This window comes from Mirounga angustirostris, unplaced genomic scaffold (assembly GCF_029215605.1).
Source record: "Mirounga angustirostris isolate CCGP_5_RB_7025 unplaced genomic scaffold, mMirAng1.0.hap1 SCAF_6, whole genome shotgun sequence".
Classification (NCBI taxonomy): Eukaryota; Metazoa; Chordata; class Mammalia; order Carnivora; family Phocidae; genus Mirounga; species Mirounga angustirostris.
Genome location: NW_026991714.1, coordinates 3,274,670 through 3,295,261, shown reverse-complemented (window position 1 = coordinate 3,295,261; position 20,592 = coordinate 3,274,670). Strand labels below are relative to the sequence as shown.

Below are 20,592 nucleotides of genomic sequence, written 5' to 3'. Positions count from 1 at the left end.
TTTCTCCTATATCCAATCACCTGGCCTCTAGACTATAGTCTAGAACCTTCCATGAGGAGGTTCTCCCAGTGGACACTTCCATCCCTTAAATGCGAGCCCACTGTGGCTGAGGTAGAGCCTCTGTTTAGGAAACCAACAGGAATGCTTGCAGGGAGAGAGGAAAGCTCTGTCCACACCCCATGTGGACGTTCATGAGCCCCACCATAGGGAAAGGAAGAAACAGTTTTCAGAGATTTTGTAGAGAATAACTTGGCAAAGACAAAAAAGCTGGGATGGAAAACCTACAAAGATTTCTGAAGTTAGCCTCTGGGTGATTAAATGCAAACATCAAAAAAGGAACAAGCTTGGAGGAAGAGATTATTCATTGCATCTTAAATATCTGGACACAGAGCTGCCTCTCATACACAGTGGTACCACTCACAGAGAATATATTTACCATAAAAATAGGAAAAGCTGAATGAATACATGATGAAATGAAAGAATGAATGGACATATTGTATCAGGAAGAAATCTACAGAAAATTTCTTGCACGTTGAATATTTAACTGTCATTACCACAACACTTCCCGATTTATCATGTGCTGGTGCAGCTTGTCCTTTGGTCTCTACGAAAACCCTGGAGGATGAATTTCTGCCAGTCACTAATCAGCAACAGACCCAGCACCTCAATTCCTGACCAGTGGTTTGTTAGAAATCCATGAAAACATCCATGACAGGGATTGATCCAGATGGCAGGGTTAACACGCAAGACAGGGTAAGAGTGTCACAAGATGAGGACACATGAAGAAAAAAGCAAACAGACAAGAAAGGAATAGAGGAATATTTTCAAGAATCCAGGGAAAGAAAGAGGGAACTGAGGAGGAACGTTGCAAGGAAGAGAGACATTAGCCCAGTGTCCCCCTGAGGCCATGTCCACGTCCATCAGAGGGGAGCTTCCAGTCACTAAGGATAGAAGTCCACCATGTAGAGCTTAAACCATATGGGGAATGTACTGGCTGATGGAACTGGGGAGCCCAGAGTGATTGGGGCTCCAGCACCTTCCGTGAGTCTGTGTGTCTGCCTTCACTTTTTTGATGCCTTGGTTTTGTTATTGCTGCTGTTCTCGGCATCACTGGAGTATGATGACAAATGACCATTGGACCTATAGATAGTGTGCAGCCTTCCAGGCTCCCAGGGAGGAAGGCTGGGGGGCACCACAGGCCATGTGGACCCTCGAGGGCTCTAACAGGTGCAGCCAAGCCTGTGATGTAACATGAACAAAAGTCCTTCTGAGGAAAGTCTTCCGACAACTTCTCAGAGAGGACGGCCTGAAGAACCATGGGAGTCTGGTGCACATGGAGCATGCATGGAACTGCACCTGAATGCTCATGTCCTTACTTGCAGTGCCTTCAGGGAGGGCATGTAGCATTTCAGAAGGAAAATGCAGAATTGGTCAAGAAACTTGATTTGAAGCAAATCATGAAAATTAATATTTTAGGTAGCATTCATCTCATGTTGGAATACTTTAATTGACATTTTCTTTTAAAAACATAAAATGAAGTAACCATTAGAAGTTTGGTGTATGTGTACATGGTGACATGATGCCCACAACCAGGCCAGTTAACTCGGCCACCACCTCACATCCAGAACTCTTCTTTTTCTTTTCTTTTGTTTTTCTTTCTTCAGGAGGCGAGAACATTTGGGATCTACCCTCTTGGCAAATTTCATGTATACAATTTCTCTGCCTTCTTGCATGCAGGCTTCATCCTCAGCTTGCTTCTCTAATGCTGAAAATTGATTGTACTTATTTCAGGCTTCACACCCTGACCTTATCATCCAGAACAAGAGAACGCATCTCTTTTCCCTCCATCCTCCATAAGAATCAGGCTGTGTGGGACCTGTGCCACCTGGAGCAGGTTCCTGGCCCTGAACCATCACTCTGGGTGATGCAAATGGCATCTGTCTGATGATTGGCCTCACCTGCCAGTTACCTGCCCATCCTTCAACATGTCACATTGACAAGGATGCTTTCTCCTGATGGCCTCAGGCTGATCAGAGCCCAAGGCTACACATGAGGACGAAGTCAAAGATCCAAAATCCACATGGTGGCCATGAGAGGGTGACAAGGTGGACTGGAAGTTAGAGAAACAGCCAAGCAGTCTGATTCAGGTGGGGATATTGCAGAAGTCCCCATGATTTGCTCTCCCCATTCCCGTATCTTCACCTTTGCCACCTCTCCCATCTCAACGTTATTTTCCAGAAGTGTCCACACGTGTAGGGCTGGGGCCTGCACATGGCCCCTCTGGACATTTTTCAGTCTTGGGTCCCACTCTCAGCCCTAAAAAAAGAAAAATAGAACTAAATCCCTGTCCCCTAGTTCAACCCACATAAGTTGCTGACTAACAAACTGGTTAAAAAGAACAATGAAAACCACAATTGAACCAGGAAGTAAAATTTTCAAGCTCTGAAGACAGGGAAGACCTTTTCCTCCCCATGACTTGACACTCAGAATGTCCCTGCTGCATGGTCAGTGTTTGAGAATGGTTTGTTGAGTTAATTAATGAAACTAGAGTAACTGAGGTCTAGCTATGGATATCTCCACTCATCCTGCCACGGGGGTCATCAGTCCCAGAAGGTCCATCTTCACTATTCTCGGAGTCTGTCTGTACCGATTGGCCTACCTGCTGACATTGATTTGTAACCCCCAGACACAGGCCCTCACCACTATTCATGGACACGTAGAGTGCAACCACCATAGGTGTCCCAAGCCAAGGTTGAACTAAGTGCCCCTCTGCCTTCCTGTGTTAATTCCCACACTGTAAACATGTGTCCTATTCATGGTCCATTTGGTGCCATATTTTCTGCACTTCCGTGGTCTTCTAGGTGATTTCAGTGTTTAAAATGGCCCTGAAGCCCAGAGCTGCAGGGTTAACTGGTATCCTAAGCAGAAGAAGGTGGGATGTGCCTCATGACAAAACACCTGTGTAGGTGAGGCCCACTCAGGCTCCTGCTGCAGAGCTGTGGGTACTGAGTTCAGTGGTAATGAGTCAACAGTGCAGGAAATCCAGGAAAGGAACAGGACATTCATGACAGCAATGTGGAGCCACACCAAAAAGTGCTAAAGTAACATCTAGGAGGCTCTGATGACCGCATGATGACTCCAAGAAAAAGGGGAAAAGGAGCTTTGTTCTTGGATTCATGAGATGATGACTGTTTCCTAGTCTGTAAAACCATCTTGGGCAGCACAGCTGTGGGGCTGAAAGCCAAAGACCCTGGCAATCACAGTACCCGAGCTGGGAAATGTTGCACACTTCCGAGCTGGTGTTTAAGTGTGGGGAAGTACTCCGTACAATAAATTATTTACAAATACATACGTATTAAAGAAGCTATCTTTATCTTTTAATATTTTATTTATTTATTTGAGAGAGAGGGAGAAAGAGAGAGACAGAGCACAAACAGGGGGAGGGGCAGAGGGAGAGGGAAAAGCTGAGCAGGGAGCTGGACTACAGCTCGATCCCAGGACCCTGGGATCATGACCTGAGCCAAAGGCAGACACTTAAACAACTGAGCCACCCATGCATCCCAAGAAGCTGTCTTTAAACAGGAACACACGTGAAACAAGGCTGGGTAGTCATCAGGTGGCAAGTGTTGTGAACAGAGGCTCCCAGAATCTGTACCCCGCATCTCCCCCAGGGACAGTGGCTCACTGTCCCTGACTCCATGTCCTCAGGATGGCAACACAGCAGCCAAGAATGCCAGGAGGCACTGTATGCATGGTCCTTGCTGGATCCCCACTCATTCTTGACCAAAACACTCCTGTTCTTTTTCCTGGAGTGTCTCTTTTCCCTTCAGGGACACACAGCACTGCTACCTCTCAGGCATCACATTTATGCACCTGTGAATCTCCCTGCTGATTTTGGTAAAATGCAAATTGTGATTCAGGAAGTCAGCTGAGGACAAGACCTTATGTTTTTAAAAAGTCCCAGGGTGACAGTTCTGCTGCTTCTCTAAGTCCAACAAACATCAAGAAGGCTGAATCCTGCCTTTCTATTTAATTCAGAATACTTGGAGCAACAGATCCATCCAATAGGTTTGTGTAGTTAAATAATACAAATCGGGGTGCCTGGGTGGCTCAGTCATTAAGCGTCTGCCTTCGGCTCAGGTCATGGTCCCAGGGTCCTGGGATCGAGCCCCGCATCAGGCTCCCTGCTCGGCGGGAAGCCTGCTTCTCCCTCTCCCACTCCCCCTGCTTGTGTTCCCTCTCTCGCTGTCTCTCTCTGTCAAAAAAAAAAAAAAAATCTTTAAATAATATAAATCTTCACAAAAAAAACTTGTTTCTACTTAGAGGCCTGGAGATGTCAACAGGAACAGGGAAACTGTGAACTCCCTTGGCTAGGTGGCAAGACTTTTAATAAGAAGAGCATCAAACATCTCAACTGCTACAAACATGTCAGGAAGAAAAAGAAGAAAAATCTCTGTATTTAGCATAAATTCAACACAGATTTTTATTGAGGACATTTTCCATGCAGGTGAGACACCTTTCCAAGTATACAAATATTAAGAAAACATGGACTTTTCCCTCAAGAATCCTAAGAATTAGAAGGGATAAGGGTCCTGACTGGGGAAAACAAGCACCAGGGGTCAGGAATAGAATTGTCAAAGTGTCCGAAAAGGTGGTGGAAATTCTCACCAGACAGACTGCTCCCACTTCTGAATGAAGGAGGGCTCACTGGAGGAAGTGACATCTGATGCCTGTGACCCATGGAGGTGCTGGGACATCATTTTGCACCAAGTTAAATTTTGACACTTAAGTTCCAGAACCAAGTCAGAACAACAAATCACCCTAAATTACACTGAGCTTATATTGACAACTGATCACTAAGCAAAAATGAAAGATAAAATTACACACACAGAGTTGCAAGGACGTCACCATTGAGCTGGGTTTAGGTAAGCACTGGAGCCTGGGCTGCTGGGATCTCACTCCACAGGGAAGCCGGTGCACTGAGGTCTCCAGTGTGTTTTCCTGGGAGGAACAGAGGAGGAGTCACTCTGCAGCAGGTGGAGGTGAGAACAGCAGGGGGGAGGCCACTGGAAGCAGGAGGGTTGAAGACAGACTGAAAGGTGGGAAGACACACAGGAAAGAGGAGGAAGGTGGCTCCAGAGACTCACCAGCGCTTCCAGAGCCACAACGCCAGACCTGCCAGAAGCACCAGGGGCACTGTCACCGCGAGGAAGACCAAGCCCACGGAGTGGGGCTGCTCTGTGGGTTCGGTGCACAGAAGGTATCACTTCCCATCTACCCTGGGTTGAACTGCACCTCCCTGTCCTCCTTGCTCTTGTCAACCTCTGCCTCACCAACCGTCCTTCCTCTTTTCACTTCTCCCATCCCTCCTCAGAGATGGACCCTTCATCCAATCCAATGCATCCTCCCATATTTTCAAGACTTCACTCTCAGCTCTTCCATTTCTTGGATTACCAATTTTTTTAGTCACTTTTGGTCTAGCCACCCAAATTTTTCATCTGGCTATCCTGCTTTGCTGGAGGGCCACTACCCTCTTTCCCAGCTGGACCCCAGTCTTTCTCACCCCAGTAGAGGACCATGTCCTGGCCTCCTAGACTGCTGTGTCTCACTCGGCATGACAGGCCACCTGCCTCACTGGCTTTCACATCCAAGGACGTCTGAAGATACCATGTCCCATCAGCATGGGGCAGGAGATCACCTCGCCGTGTGCCCTGTTGCTCCTGCTCACCCCACATCCACATCACCCACACAGGCTTTGGGTAGAAGCCAGAGACGTGGCACACCAGGAGCAGATGGCCAGGACCAGGACTGGGGCCAGTAGACAGCCAGGCCTCTGGCCTCACTGCAGAGACAGGACAGGAATTCACAGACTGAGAGGGTAGATATTCACATCACTTTAGATAGGTGTCTTTCTACCTCTAGACCCATCACCATCATCCCCTCTGCCTCTTGAATCCTTCTTACCATGAATTTGAAAGAATAGTACAAATTTGAGTGCAGAGTAGACAATTCATGGAGGGAGGGAGTGGGACTTACTTTGTCGCTGGAGATATGCCTTCCCTGCATCAAGAAGACCCAACAGGAACCGGGGGCAGGAGTCGCTGAGGAGTTTGTGTACTATTTCACTGACAATGTACTGATTGTATGCTGTGCAGACCTGCTGAGCCCTACTTCCTCCCTTTGGAGATGGCCACCATGATGTGTTCTGGAAACTCATGAGATCTGATCCTTGATAAGCAATCCGCATGAAGCCTACTGATGCTTCTCCAAAGTGGGAATCACAGCCTAACACCAGCTGTACCTGGAAGGGATCTGGGGAAGAGAGACTGTGAGTTACAATACAGAGGGAGTGAAGGAGATGAAATGAGGTAAGTGCAAGCCAAGGATGCTGGATGTAGAAGGGTAAATTTGGGGATTGGAGGCAATGGAGCAAAGTCTGACCTGAGGGGAGGTTCAGACAAAGGGGAAGAGGTAGTTGCAGCATGCAGAGGCAAAGGTGAATGATTGAGGAGGGAATGAATGTTGGAAGAGAGACATGGAGGGTTTGGGCAGAGAATAGGGAATGACTCAGCAGGAGAGCTGGGGTAAAAACAATCTAGGGTGAAGGGAGTGCAGTGGGGTACAAGGAACAAATAGACATCGCTGCTGGGATTGAATGGGGAGAAAGCACAGCTCAAAGTCAGTCACAAGTGAGGGAGCAAGGGTGCCTTGTTGGAGGCCAGAGAAAGGGGTGGTCATGGGAGACACTAGTGGGAGACAGGAGAGCAGAGCCTGTGGTCAATGAGAGGAGGGGGAAGCTAAAGAAAATGTGAAGCTTTTCAAGAATCACAGTCTGGTTTCTACCCCCTGCCCAGATGGGTGTGATTCAATTTTCAGATAGAGAGAGGTGAGGTCCAGAAGACAGTGCCGTTCATTTCCTAGAGAAAGAAGGAACTCAAGGAGATACACACATACCTGACACCTCCATCCCACCCCTGAAATGAATTGAACTCACATTCAAGCTGCCATTCACTGACATGGTTATGATATACTGAAGGATGACAAATGCAGTATGTGTAGAATAACTCTTCTAATTCCAACAGCTCCTTGTTGCTGAAGTTGCCTTTAGACCAAGGCTGCAGATAAATGAGAGCCCCAGTCTTATCGTCCCAGCCATGAGTCTGCAGCTCATCCAACCAAGCTGAGCCTTGCTTTTGTGTCCAGGAACAGTTGTAAAAAGATGTGGTCAGGAGGAATGGGAAGGAGATTGGCTCCTGGAAGGCTGTGGAGAAAGGACAGATAAACATTGAATGTGGAGAGCATTGGGAAGGAGAGAGATTGGAGAAGAAGGTGAGAGGGTGGGGAACCAAAATCTGGAGGCCAGAGAAGCCGTAGTTGTCTCAGGAGACAGTTGCTGCTCCAGATCACCGAGCTTCATATCCAACCTTCAGAAGAGCACAGGGCCCTGGGGTCAGGGATGCTCAAGAAGGAACCAGGCTGACACTGTCCCTCCACAGTTATGCACTGGGGAACTCAGACCATGAGTGCACACACACAGAGACACAAATACACACATACAGACACACACAGAGATGTACACATATACACACACATATGCACATGTACAAACAGACACGCAGACACATACCCACACACATACACACTCGCACGTGCACAGAGACGCACAAGGCATCTATACACACGTACATATTACACATATTCAAATGCACACAAGCACATGTACACACATCACAAACACACAGACTTACACAAACACACACAGACTGGCAGAAACACACAGACACAGACACATAAAGAGATGTACACACACACACACAACACACTGTGCACCCACAGGGCAGGGCCAGAGTTCTCACCATCTTCACTGTCACCACCTGGCAGGAGAACCACCAGCAACACAAGTTGCAGGAACAGCATTGTATTTGCAGATGTTCTTTCTGTCTCTTACAAAGTTGGTCTTTGACCTTTTCTAACAAACCTACCCCACACACAGCCCCTCTCTTCTGACTTCCTTCTCCACACACCAGCCTTCCCTGAGTCTCTGCGACAATGCAAATGTTTCCTCCCTGAACCCTGGACACTTACTCAGACTCTCACTTCCCCTCTTGGTCCGATTCTCCTCCCTGACTTACAGTTTCTTCCCGTCACCAGCTTCCATCCCGCTCCACATCCCCTAGTTTAGATGCTACATAACGAGTCCTGTGTAGCATGGAAACTGACCCTACCTCTCCTACGTTTTCTTCTCATCCAGACAGTAACCCATGAAAACACAAGGATCCCCAGCACCCAGCCCTGGAACCTGCTTTCACTCTATCCCTCCTGCCCTGTGACACTCCCCGTGTATTTCCTACCCCATCTCACTCACACCCCAGCTCCTTCACATATCTGACTTCTCACTGTTTATGTTAAAAAACAAAATCAACAAGGTAAATTTGAAGATCTAATTGGTTTTATTAAGTGATTCAAGAATCAGACAGCATCCCATCTGGCAGGTAGAGGGGAGCTCTAAAGACGGTTGCAAATGGGAAGATTTCGTAGCAAGGAAGTTGGCAAAGAAGAGAAAGGAGTGTTTCAGGGAAGGTCACCTTCCCTTAATTAGGAGAGCAGGGGTCTTACCATGCAGATGATCTCCCCTCCTTGGGGGTGGAGAGGGTCCATGTGACAGAGTACCTCACTGGTGCTGACCAGAGAATTTCTAACTGACTGGTGAACATTTCAGGGAGAGGTTAGGGATTAAGTAAGGTTTAGGGACTTGGTCTGGCCCAAGGTGCCATTTTGGGCCCAACGTTTTCTTTTTAACAGTTGCTCTATTTGCTTGTCCAGATTCCCCCACGATTGCCTGTGTAAAAGTATCAGCAACCACCAGTTCACCATTACTCTTAGGGGAAAACAAGTAGCCATCACAGAAACCACAGGACACTGAAACATCTGAAGAATACCCCCTCCATCTGACTTGCATTAACGTAGATTCACTCACCAAACAGTCACTTAGCACCTGCCTGGATCCAAGCACCATGCTACACTCATGAAAATACAGTATTCACAGTGCAATCACTTCGTTAAAGGAGCTTTTAGAAAAGAAAAACACATAAACCAAAAACTATAAATTTCGGTGTTCTGAATTTAAGATTCAGGATAGTTAACATACAATGTTATATTACTTTCAAGTGTAAAGTATAGGGATTCAGCAATTCTATATACCACTCAGTGTTCATCAGTACGAGTGTAATCCTAATCCCCTTCACCCATTTCCCCCCATCCCCCCCAATTCCCCTCTGGGAACCAGCAGTGTGTTCTCTATAGATAAGAGTCTGTTTTTTTCCTTTGTCACTTTTTTCTTTTACTTTTGTTAGTTTCTTAAATTCCACATATGAAGAAATCATATGGTATTTGTCTTTCTCTGACTGATTATTTCACTTACCATCATACTCTCTAGCTCTGTACATGTTGTTGCAAATAGCAAGATTTCTGTTGTTTTTATGGCTGAGTAATATCCCATTGAATGTACCATGTTTTTTTTTTCTGTATTCCTCTATGTATGGACACTTGGCCTGCTTCCATACATGAACTATTGTAAATAATGCTGCAGTAAACACTGGGGTGAATGTTTCTTTTTTTTCACTGTTTTCACATTCTTTGGGTAAATATCCAGTAGTACAACTACTGGATCACGTGGTATTTCTGTTTTTAATTTTTTGAGGAACCTCCATACTGTTTTCCACCATGGCTGCACCGGTTTGCATTCCCACCAAGTGTACAAGAGTTCCCTTTACTCCACTTCCTCTACAACACTTGTTTCTTGTGTGTTTTTGAATTTAGCCAATGGGACAGGTGTGAGGTGATATCACATTGTGGTTTTGATTTGCATTTCCCTGATGATGAGAGATGTTGAGCATTTTTTCTTGTGTCTGTTGGCCATCTAACTGTCTTCTTTAGAGAAATATCTACTCATGTCTTCTACCCATTTTTAATTGGATTATTTGCTCTTTTGGTGTTGAGTTGCCCAAGCTGTTTATATATTTTGGATACTAACCTTTATCAGATATGTTATTAGGAAATACCTACTCACATTCAGTGATTGTCCTTTGGTTTTGTTGATTGTTTCCTTTGCTGTACAGAAGCATTTTATTTAATGTACTCCCAACAGTTTATTTTTGTTTTTGTTTCCCTTGTCTCTGGAGACATATCTGGAAAAATGTTGCTGTGGCTGATGTCAGACTTTACTGCCTGTGCTCTCTCTCTTTTTTTTCCCACAGCATAACCTTTATTTTTTATTTTTATTTATTATTACTTTTTTATTATGTTCAGTTAGCCAGCATATAGTGCATCATTAGTTTTTGATGTAGTGTTCAACAATTCCTTAGTGGCATATAACATCCAGTGCTCATCTCAACACATGACCTCCTAAATACCCACCATCTGGTTACCCCATCCCCCCAAGCCCCTCCCTCTGTAACCCTCACCCTCAGTTTGTTTCCAGGAGTCCAGAGTCTCTCATGGTTTGTTTCCCTCTCTGATTTCTTCCTGTTCAGTTTTCCCTCCCTTCCCCTGTGGTCCTCCATGCTATTCCTTATGTTCCACATGTGAGTGAAACCATATGATAATTGTCTTTCTCTGCTTGCCTTATTTCACTTAGCGTAATCCCCTCAAGTTCCATCCATGTCAAGACAAATGGTGGGTATTCATCCTTTCTGATGGCTGAGTAATATTCCATTGTATATATGTATCACATCTTTATCCACTCATCTGTTGAAGGGCATCTCAGCTCCCTTCACAGTTTGGCTATTGTGGACATTGCTGCTATGAACATTGGTGTCCATGTGCCCCTTCTTTTCACTATATCTGTATCTTTGGGATAAATACCTAGTAGGGCAATTGCTGGGTTGTAGGGTAGCTCTATTTTTAACTTTTTAAGGAACCTCTATACTGTTTTCCAGAGTGGCTGTACCAATTTGCATTCCCACCAACAGTGTAAGAGGGTTCCCCTTTCTCCACATCCTTGCCAACACTTGTTGTTTCCTGTCTTATTCATTTTGCCATTCTAACTGGTGTAAGGTGGTATCTCATTGTGGTTTTGATTTGTATTTCCTTGATGGCTAGTATAATTTGAAATCTGAAACATTTTTTCATGTGTCTATTAGCCATTTGAATGTCTTCTTTGGAGAAGTGTCTGTTCATGTCTTCTGCCCATATATTGACTGGATTATTTGTTTTTGGGTGTTGAGCTTGATAAGGTCTTTATAGATCTTGGATACCAGCCCTTTATCTGGAATATAAAAATGTCTATGCTCCCCAGAGCAATTTACACTTTAAATGCAATCCTTATCAAAATACCATTGACATTTTCACAGAGCAGAAACAAACAATCTTAAAATTTGTATGGAACCAGAAAAGACCCTGAATTGCTAGGGAAATGTTAGAAAACAAAACCAAAGCTGGGGGCATCACAATGCCTGACTTCAAGGTATACTGCAAAGCTGTAGTCATCAAGAGAGTATAGTATTGGCACAAAAACAGACACATAGATCAATGGAACAGAATAGATATCCCAGAAATGGAACTTTAACTCTATAGTCAACTAATCTTCAACAACGCAGGAAAAAATATCCAGTGGAAAAAAGACAGTCTCTTCAATAAATCTTGCTGGGAAAACTGGACAACCACATGCAGAAGAATTAAACTAGACCATTCTCGGGGGGCGGAGCAAGATGGCGGAGGTGCAGGAGACCTAGATTTCGTCTGGTCTCAGGAATTCAGCTGGATAGGGATCAAACCATTCTGAACACCTACGAACTCAACAGGAGATCGAAGAAAAGAATAGCAACAACTCTGAACAGAAAAGCGACCACTTTCTGGAAGGTAGGACGTGCAGTGAAGTGAATCCGAGCCGATGATATTCGGGAGGATAGATGGCGGGGGAGGGGCCTCCATCGGCGCTTCTGGCAAGTGATAGAGCCGCGGAGCACAAAATCGCAACTTTTAAAAGTCAGCTCCGCCGAGGGACGTCACTCTGGTGGCTAAGCGGGGGGTGGACCCCTCCGGGACAGTGTGGTCTCAGGACCCTCGGGGTCACAGGAAGACCGGGGGCGCCTGAGTGCGGCAGAGCTCCCAGGTATCGGAGCAGGGAAGCCGGCTGCAGAGGTGGAGCCCAGGCGCGGGCTCTCAGCTCAGGGTGGCCATAAACCGTGATCCGCGGCCCAGTCGGGCCCCTGCTCCTCCAGCAGGGACCCCACAAGCGGCAGATCCGGGGAGACTCCCCTTCCTCCCCCGGGAGGAGCCGCGCAGGAGCGCACTGCGGGGATCTGCTGGGTTTGGAGACTCCACCCGGGGTCGGGGGCCAGAGATAGAAACGCGCGGTCACAGGCCGGGTGAGCACTGAGTGCGGCCGGAGAGCGGGGAGACGGGAGTGACTGGCGGCTTTTCTCTGGGGGCTCCCTGAGGAGCGGGCCCCGAGTTCTCGGCTCCTCCGGGGCGGAGATTGGGAGGCCGCCATGTTCACTCTCGGCCTCCAAAGCTGTACGGAAAGCTCGCAGGGAACAAAAGCCCCGGAGAGCAAACCCGGGCAGATTACTCAGCCGGGAGGGGGCAAGGGCGGGCAATTCCGCCTCCGGCAGAGACATTTGGAAACCACGGCAACAGGCCCCTCCCCAGAAGATCAGCGAGAACAGCCGGCCAAGACCAAGTTTACCGATCAATGAGAATGGCAGAACTCCAGCGCTAGGGGAATAATGCACGTAGAATTCACGGCTTTTTTACCATGATTCTTTAGTCTTTCAAACTAAATTTTTAACTGTCTTTTTTTTTTTTTAATTTTTCTTTTTCCCTTTTTCAACCATCATCTTATCACTCCCTTTTTTAAAAAACATTTTTATTTTTCATTTTTAGAGTCATATTCTATCCCTTCATAGTAGTTACCCGTATTTTTGGCATATATATATAAGTTGTTCTCTCTTTAAAATTGTGACATAGTTTCTTCTAACAAATCAAAATATACCTTAAATCTCTATTGTATGGTTTTTTTCTACTCCCCTGCCTGATCACATTCTCTCCCTATTTTTTCTTTTTTTTTTAAATCCTCTTCTTTCTTTTTTCAAACAACTTCTTATCAATTACTTTTATAAAATTTTTTATAATGTTCATCCTTACAGTCATATTCCATCCCTTCATCATATCAACCCTTATTTTTGTACATATATAAGTTTTTCTTTAGTTAAAATTTTAGGAGGCACTTTCTTCTAACAGACCAAAATATACCCAAAATCTAGTGTGTGGCACTGATCTATGTACCAGCCTGATCATATTTCACCAAAATCTTTTTGTTTTGTTTTGTTTTGTTCTGTTATTGTTTGTTTTATCTTTATCTTTTTCTTTTTCTTTTTCTTTTTTCTCTCTTTCTCTTTCTTTTCCCACTGCTTCAGGTCTTTTCTGAATTGTTTAGAGTGTATTTTCTGGGGACGTTGTTACCCTGTTAGCATTTTGTTCTCTCATTAATCTATTCTCCTCTAGACAAAAAGACAAGACAGAAAAAATCACCTCAACAAAAAGAACAAGAGGTAGTACCGACTGCCAGGGACCTACTCAAAACGGACATTAGTACGATGTCAGATCTAGAGTTCAGAATCATCACTTTAAAGATACTAGCTGGCCTTGAGAAAAGCATGGAAGTTATTAGAGAAACCCTTTTTGGAGAAGTAAAAGAACTAAAATCTAACCAAGTCGAAATCAAAAAGGCTATTAACGAGGTGCAATCAAATATGGGGGCGCGAACTGCTAGGATAAATGAGGCAGAAGAGAGAATCAGTGATATAGAAGACCAAATGATGGAAAATAAAGAAGCTGAGAAAAAGAGAGATAAACAACTACTGGATCACGGGGGCAGAATTTGAGAGATAAGTGATACCATAAGATGAAACATTAGAATAATTGGGATCCCAGAAGAAAAGAAAGAAAGAGGGGGGCAGAAGGTATATTGGAGCAAATTATAGTAGAGAACTTCCCTAATTTGGGGAAGGAAACAGGCATCAAAATCCAGGAAGCACAGAGAACCCCTCTCAAAATCAATAAAAATAGGTCAACACCCTGACATCTAATGTAAAACTTATGAGTCTCAGAGACAAAGAGAAAATCCTGAAAGCAGCTCGGGAGAAGAGTTATGTAGCCTACAATGGTAGAAACATGAGATTGGCAACAGACCTATCCACAGAGACCTGGCAGGCCAGAAAGGACTGGCAGGATACCTTCAGAGCACTAAATGAGAAAAATATGCAGCCAAGAATACTATATCCAACTAGGCTGTCATTGAAAATAGAAGCAGAGATAAAAAACTTCCAGGACAAACAAAAACTAAAGGAATTTGCAAACAGGAAACCAGCCCTACAAGAAATATTGAAAGGGGTCTGCTAAGCAAAGAGAGAGCCTAAAAGCAACATAGACCAGAAAGGAACACAAACAATATACAGTAATAGTCACCTTACAGGCAAGACAATGGCACTAAATTCCTATCTTTCAATAGTTACCTTGAATGTAAATGGGCTAAATGCCCCAATCAAAAGACACAGGCTATCAGATTGGATTAAAAAACAAGACCCATCGATATGCTGTCTGCAAGAGACTCATTTTAGACCCAAAGACACCCCCAGATTGAAAGTGAGGGGGTGGAAAACCATTTACCATGCTAATGGACACCAAAAGAAAGCTGGGGTGGCAATCCTTATATCAGACAAATTAGATTTTAAACCAAAGACTGTAATAAGAGATAAGGAAGGACACTATATCCTACTTAAAGGGTCTATCCAACAAGAAGATCTAACAATTGTAAATATCTATGCCCCTAACATGGGAGCAGCCAATTATATAAGGCAATTAATAACAAAAGCAAAGAAACACATCGACAACAATACAATAATAGTGGGGGACTTTAACACCCCCCCCTCACTGAAATGGACAGATCGTCTAAGCAAAAGATCAACAAGGAAATAAAGACTTTAAATGACACACTGGACCAAATGGACTTCACAGATATATTCAGAACATTCCATCCCAAAGCAACGGAATACACATTCTTCTCTAGTCCCCATGGAACATTCTCCAGAATCGATCACATCCTAGGTCATAAATCAGGTCTCAACCAGTACCAAAAGATTGGGATCATTCCCTGCCTTTTTTCAGACCACAATGCTTTGAAACTAGAACTCAATCACAAGAGGAAAGTCGGAAAGAGCTCAAATACATGGAGGCTAAAAAGCATCTTACTAAAGAATGAATGGGTCAACCAGGAAATTAAAGAAGAATTTTAAAAATTCATGGAAACCAATGAAAATGAAAACACAGCTGTTCAAAATCTTTGGGATGCAGCAAAGGCAGTCCTAAGAGGAAAGTATATAGCAATACAAGCCTTTCTCAAGAAACAAGAAAGGTCTCAAGTACACAACCCAAACCTACACCTAAAGGAGCTGGAGAAAGAACAGCAAATAAAGCCTAAACCCAGCAGGAGAAGAGAAATAATAAAGATCGAGCAGAAATCAATGAAATAGAAACCAAAAGAACAGTAGAACAGATCAACGAAACTAGGAGCTGGTTCTTTGAAAGAATTAACAAGATTGGTAAACCTCTGGCCAGACTTATCAAAAAGAGAAGAGAAATGACCCAAATCAACAAAATCATGACTGAAAGAGGAGAGATCACAACCAACACCAAAGAAATACAAACAATTATAAGAACATATTATGAGCAACTCTATGCCAGCAAATGAGATAACCTGGAAGAAATGGATGCATTCCTAGAGATGTATCAACTACCAAAACTGAACCAGGAAGAAATAGAAAACCTGAACAGACCTATAACCACTAAGGAAATGGAAGCAGTCATCAAAAATCTCCCAACAAACAAAAGCCCAGGGCCAGATGGCTTCCCAGGGGAATTCTACCAAACATTTCAAGAAGAATTAATACCTATTCTTCTGACACTGTTCCAAAAAATAGAAATGGAAGGAAAACTTCCAAACTCATTTTATGAGGCCACCATTACCTTGATCCCAAAACCAGACAAAGACCCCATCAAAAAGGAGAATTACAGACCAATATCCCTGATGAACATGGATGCAAAAATTCTCACCAAACTACTAGCCCATAGGATCCAACAGTACATTAAGAGGATTATTCACCACAACCAAGTGGGATTTATCCCTGGGCTGCAAGGTTGGTTCAACATCTGCAAATCAATCAATGTGATACAATACATTGATAAAAGAAAGAACAAGAATCATATGATCCTCTCAATAGATGCAGAAAAAGCATTTGACAAAGTACAGCATCCTTTCTTGATCAAAACTCTTCAGAGTATAGGGAGAGAGGGTACCTACCTCAATATCATAAAAGCCATCTATGAAAAACCTACAGCGAATATCATTCTCAATGGGGAAAAACTGAGAGCTTTCCCCCTAAGGTCAGGAATGCAGCAGGGATGTCCACTATCACCACTGCTATTCAACATAGTATTGGAAGTCCTAGCCACAGCAATCAGACAACAAAAAGAAATCAAAGGCATCCAAATCAGCAAAGAAGTCAAACTCTCACTCTTTGCAGATGATCTGATATTTTATGTTGAAAATCCAAAAGACTCCACCCCAAAACTGCTAGAACTCGTACAGGAATTCAGTCAAGTGGCAGGATATAAAATCAATGCACAGAAGTCAGTGGCATTCCTATACACCAACAACAAGACAGAAGAAAGAGAAATTAAAGAGTCGATCCCATTTACAATTGCACTCAAAACCTTAAGATCCTAGGAATAAATCTAACCAAAGAGGCAAAGGATCTGTACTCAGAAAACTATAAAATACTCATGAAAGAAATTGAGGAAGACACAAAGAAATGGAAAAACGTTCCATGCTCATGGATTGGAAGAACAAATATTGTGAAGATGTCAATGCTACCTAGAGCAATCTGCATATTCAATGCAATGCCCATCAAAATACCATCCACTTTTTTCAAAGAAATGGAACAAATCATCCTAAAATTTGCATGGAACCAGAAAAGACCTCGAATAGCCAGAGGAATGTTGAAAAAGAAAAGCAAACCTGGCGGCATCACAATTCCAGACTTCAAGCTCTATTACAAAGGTGTCATCATCAAGACAGTATGGTACTGGCACAAAAACAGGCACATAGATCAATGGAACGGAATAGAGAGCCCAGAAATGGACACTCAACTCTATGGTCAACTCATCTTTGACAAAGCAGGGAAGAATGTCCAACGGGAAAAAGACAGTCTCTTCAACAAATGGTGTTGGGAAAATTGGACAGCCACATGCAGAAGAATGAAAGTGGACCATTTCCTTACACCACACACAAAAATAGACTCCAAATGGTTGAAAGACCTCAATGTGAGACAGGAGTCCATCAAAATCCTAAAGGAGAACACAGGCAGCAACCTCTTCGACCTCAGCCGCAGCAACTTCTTCCTAGAAACATCGCCAAAGGCAAGGGAAGCAAGGGCAAAAATGAACTATTGGGACTTCATCAAGATAAAAAGCTTTTGCAAAGCAAAGGAAACAGTCAACAAAACCAAAAGACAACCGACAGAATGGGAGAAGATATTTGCAAATGACATATCAGATAAAGGGCTAGTGTCCAAAATCTATAAAGAACTTATCAAACTCAACACCCAAGGAATAAAGAATCCAATCAATAAATGGGCAGAAGACATGAACAGACATTTTTCCAAAGAAGACATCCAAATGGCCAAGAGACACATGAAAAGGTGCTCAACATCGCTTGGCATCAGGGAAATCCAAATCAAAACCTCAGTGAGATACCACCTCACACCAGTCAGAATGGCTAAAATTACCTTGTCAGGAAATGACAGATGTTGGCGGTAATGCGGAGAAAGGGGAACCCTCCTACACTGTTGGTGGGAATGCAAGCTGCTGCACCCACTCTGGAAAACAGTATGTTTTTTGAGGAACCTCAGGGTTTCTCAAAAAGTTGAAAATAAAGCTACCATATGATCCAGCAATTGCACTCTTGGGTATTTACCCCAAAGATACAAATGTAGGGATCCAAAGAGGTACGTGCACCCTGATGTTTATAGCAGCAATGTCCACAATAGCCAAGCTATGGAAAGAGCCACAATGTCCATCGATGGATGAATGGATAAAGAAAATGCGGGATATATATACAATGGAATATTATGCAGCCATCAAAAGGAATGAGATCTTGCCATTTGCAATGACGTGGATGGAACTGGAGGGTATTATGTTGAGCGAAATAAGTCAAACAGAGAAAGACATGTATCATATGACCTCACTGATATGAGGAATTCTTAATCTCAAGAAACAACTGAGGGTTGCTGGACTGGGGTGTGGGGTGGGAGGAATGGGGTGACTGGGTAATAGACACTGGGGAGGGAGGGTATGTGCTCTGGTAAGCGCTGTGAATTGTGCAAGACTGTTGAATCTCAGATCTGTACCTCTGAAACAAATAATGCAATATATGTTAAGGAAAAAAAAAAAGAAGGAGAAGATAGTAGAAGGGGAAGAATGAAGGGGGGGAAAAACAACCTCTGAAACAAATAATGCAATATATGTTAAGAAAAAAAAGGGGGGGGGCACCTGGGTGGCTCAGTTGGTTGAGCGACTGCCTTTGGCTCAGGTCATGATCCTGGAGTCCCAGGATCAGGTCCTGCATTGGGCACCCTGCTCGGCGGGGAGTCTGCTTCTCCCTCTGACCCTCCTCCCTCTCATGCTCTCTGTCTCTCATTCTCTCTCTCTCAAATAAATAAATAAAATCTTAAAAAAAAAAAAAAGAAGAAGAAGAAGCTAGCAGGAGGGGAAGAATGAAGGGGGGAAATCGGAGGGGTAGACGAACCATGAGAGATGATGGACTTTGAAAAACAAACTGAGGGTTCTAGAGGGGAGGTGGGTGGGAGGATGGCTTAGCCTGGTGATGGGTATTGAGGAGGGCACGTTCTGCATGGAGCACTGGGTGTTATGCACAAACAATGAATCATGGAACACTACATCTAAAACTAATGATGTAATGTATGGTGATTAACATAACAATAAAAATTTTTAAAAAATCTAGACCATTCTCTTATACCATATAAAAAGATAAACCCTAAATGGATGAAAGACCTCAATGTGAGACAGGAATCCATCAAATTTCTAGAGAACATAGGCAGTAACCTCTTTGACATCAGCCACAGCAACTTCTTTCAAGACATGTCTCTAAATTCAAGGGAAGCAAAAGCAAAAATGAACTTTTGGGACTTCATCAAGATAAAAAGCTTTTGCACAGCAAAGGAATCAGTCAACAAAACTAAGAGGCAATCCACGGAATGGGATAAGATATTTGCTTGTGTTGTCTTCTAGGATTTTTATGATTTCATGTCTCACGTTTAGGTCCTTAATCCACTTTGGATTTATTTTTGTGTATGGTGTAAGAAAGTCATCTAGTTTCTTTCTTTTGTATGTGCTGTCCAGTTTTCCCAACACCAGTTGTTGAAAAGACTTTCTATTTCCCATTGCATATTCTTGCCTCCTTTTTCAAAGTTTAATTGACCATAAAATTTGGGTTTATTTCTGGGCTCTCTGCTCTGTTCCATTGACCCTAGTGTCTACTTTTGTGCTAAGTCCATACTGTTTTAATTACTACAGCTTTGTAGTATAATTTGAAATCTGGAATTGTGATGCATCCAGATTTGTTTGTCTCTCTCAAGATTCCTTTGCCATTCAAAGTATTTTGTGGTTCCATACAAATTTTAAGATTGTTTGCTCTAGTAGTGTGAAAAGTGCTATTGGTATTTTGATAGACATTGCATTAAATCTGTAGTTGCTTTAGGTAGTATGGAAATGTTAACAATATTTGTTCTTCCAATCCATAAGCATGGAATATCTTTCCATTTCTTTGTGTCACCTTCAATTTTTTTTCATCAGTATTTTACAGTTTTCAGATACAAGTCTTTCACCTCTTTGGTCAGGTGTATTCCTAGGTATTGAATTATTTTTGGTGCAACTGAAATGGGATGGTTTTCTTGATTTCTCTTTATGCTGCTTCACTATTAGTGTATACAAATATCAGAATGTGTACTCTGCTGTTTTAGGATGGAATGGTCTGAAATATCATTTATTTAACTGGTTCAATATGTCATTCAAGGTCACTGTTTCCTTGATGATTTTCTAATTGGATCATCTGTCCATTGATGTAAATGGAGTGCTAAAGTCCCCTACTATTATTGCATTACTATTGATTACTTCCTTCATGTTTGTTACTAACTGCTTTATGTATTTGGGTGCTCCCATTTTGGGTGCATAAGTATTTACAATTGTTATATCTTCTTGTTGGATTGTTCTCATTATTATTATATAGTGTCCTTCTTTGCCCCTTGTTACAGTCTTTCTGTTAACATCTATCTTGTCTGATACAAGTATTGCTATGTTGGCTTTCATTTCACATCCATTAGCTTGATAAATGCTTCTCCCCTCCTTCACTTTTAATCTCATGTGCTTTTAGGTCTGAAACGAGTCTCTTGTAGGCAGGATAGAAATGTGTCTTGATTTTTAATCCATCCCATCACACTACATCTTTTTATTGGA

General features: G+C 43.3%; 1 protein-coding gene across 2 annotated transcripts; it reads right to left on the bottom strand.

Annotated features, from left to right (window-relative positions):
* Positions 1 to 1,336: 1,336 nt before the first annotated feature.
* LOC123845832 (T-cell surface glycoprotein CD1a-like) lies at positions 1,337 to 8,038 on the bottom strand. 2 transcript variants are annotated; one of them, XR_006791106.3, is made up of 7 exons: positions 7,857 to 8,038; positions 6,995 to 7,261; positions 6,037 to 6,312; positions 5,564 to 5,842; positions 5,148 to 5,238; positions 4,888 to 5,001; positions 1,337 to 2,316 (listed from the first exon to the last, which is right to left on the bottom strand). XR_006791106.3 is itself a non-coding variant. In XM_045876685.2 (6 exons), the coding sequence occupies exons 1-6, from the start codon at positions 7,915 to 7,917 to the stop codon at positions 4,956 to 4,958; spliced, it is 1,020 nt and encodes a 339-aa protein (XP_045732641.2). In that variant the 5' UTR covers positions 7,918 to 8,038; the 3' UTR covers positions 4,459 to 4,955. The 2 variants fall into 2 exon arrangements, 1 of the variants encoding a protein (XP_045732641.2); XM_045876685.2 differs by lacking the exon at positions 1,337 to 2,316 and having other exon boundaries at positions 4,459 to 5,001.
* Positions 8,039 to 20,592: the final 12,554 nt, after the last annotated feature.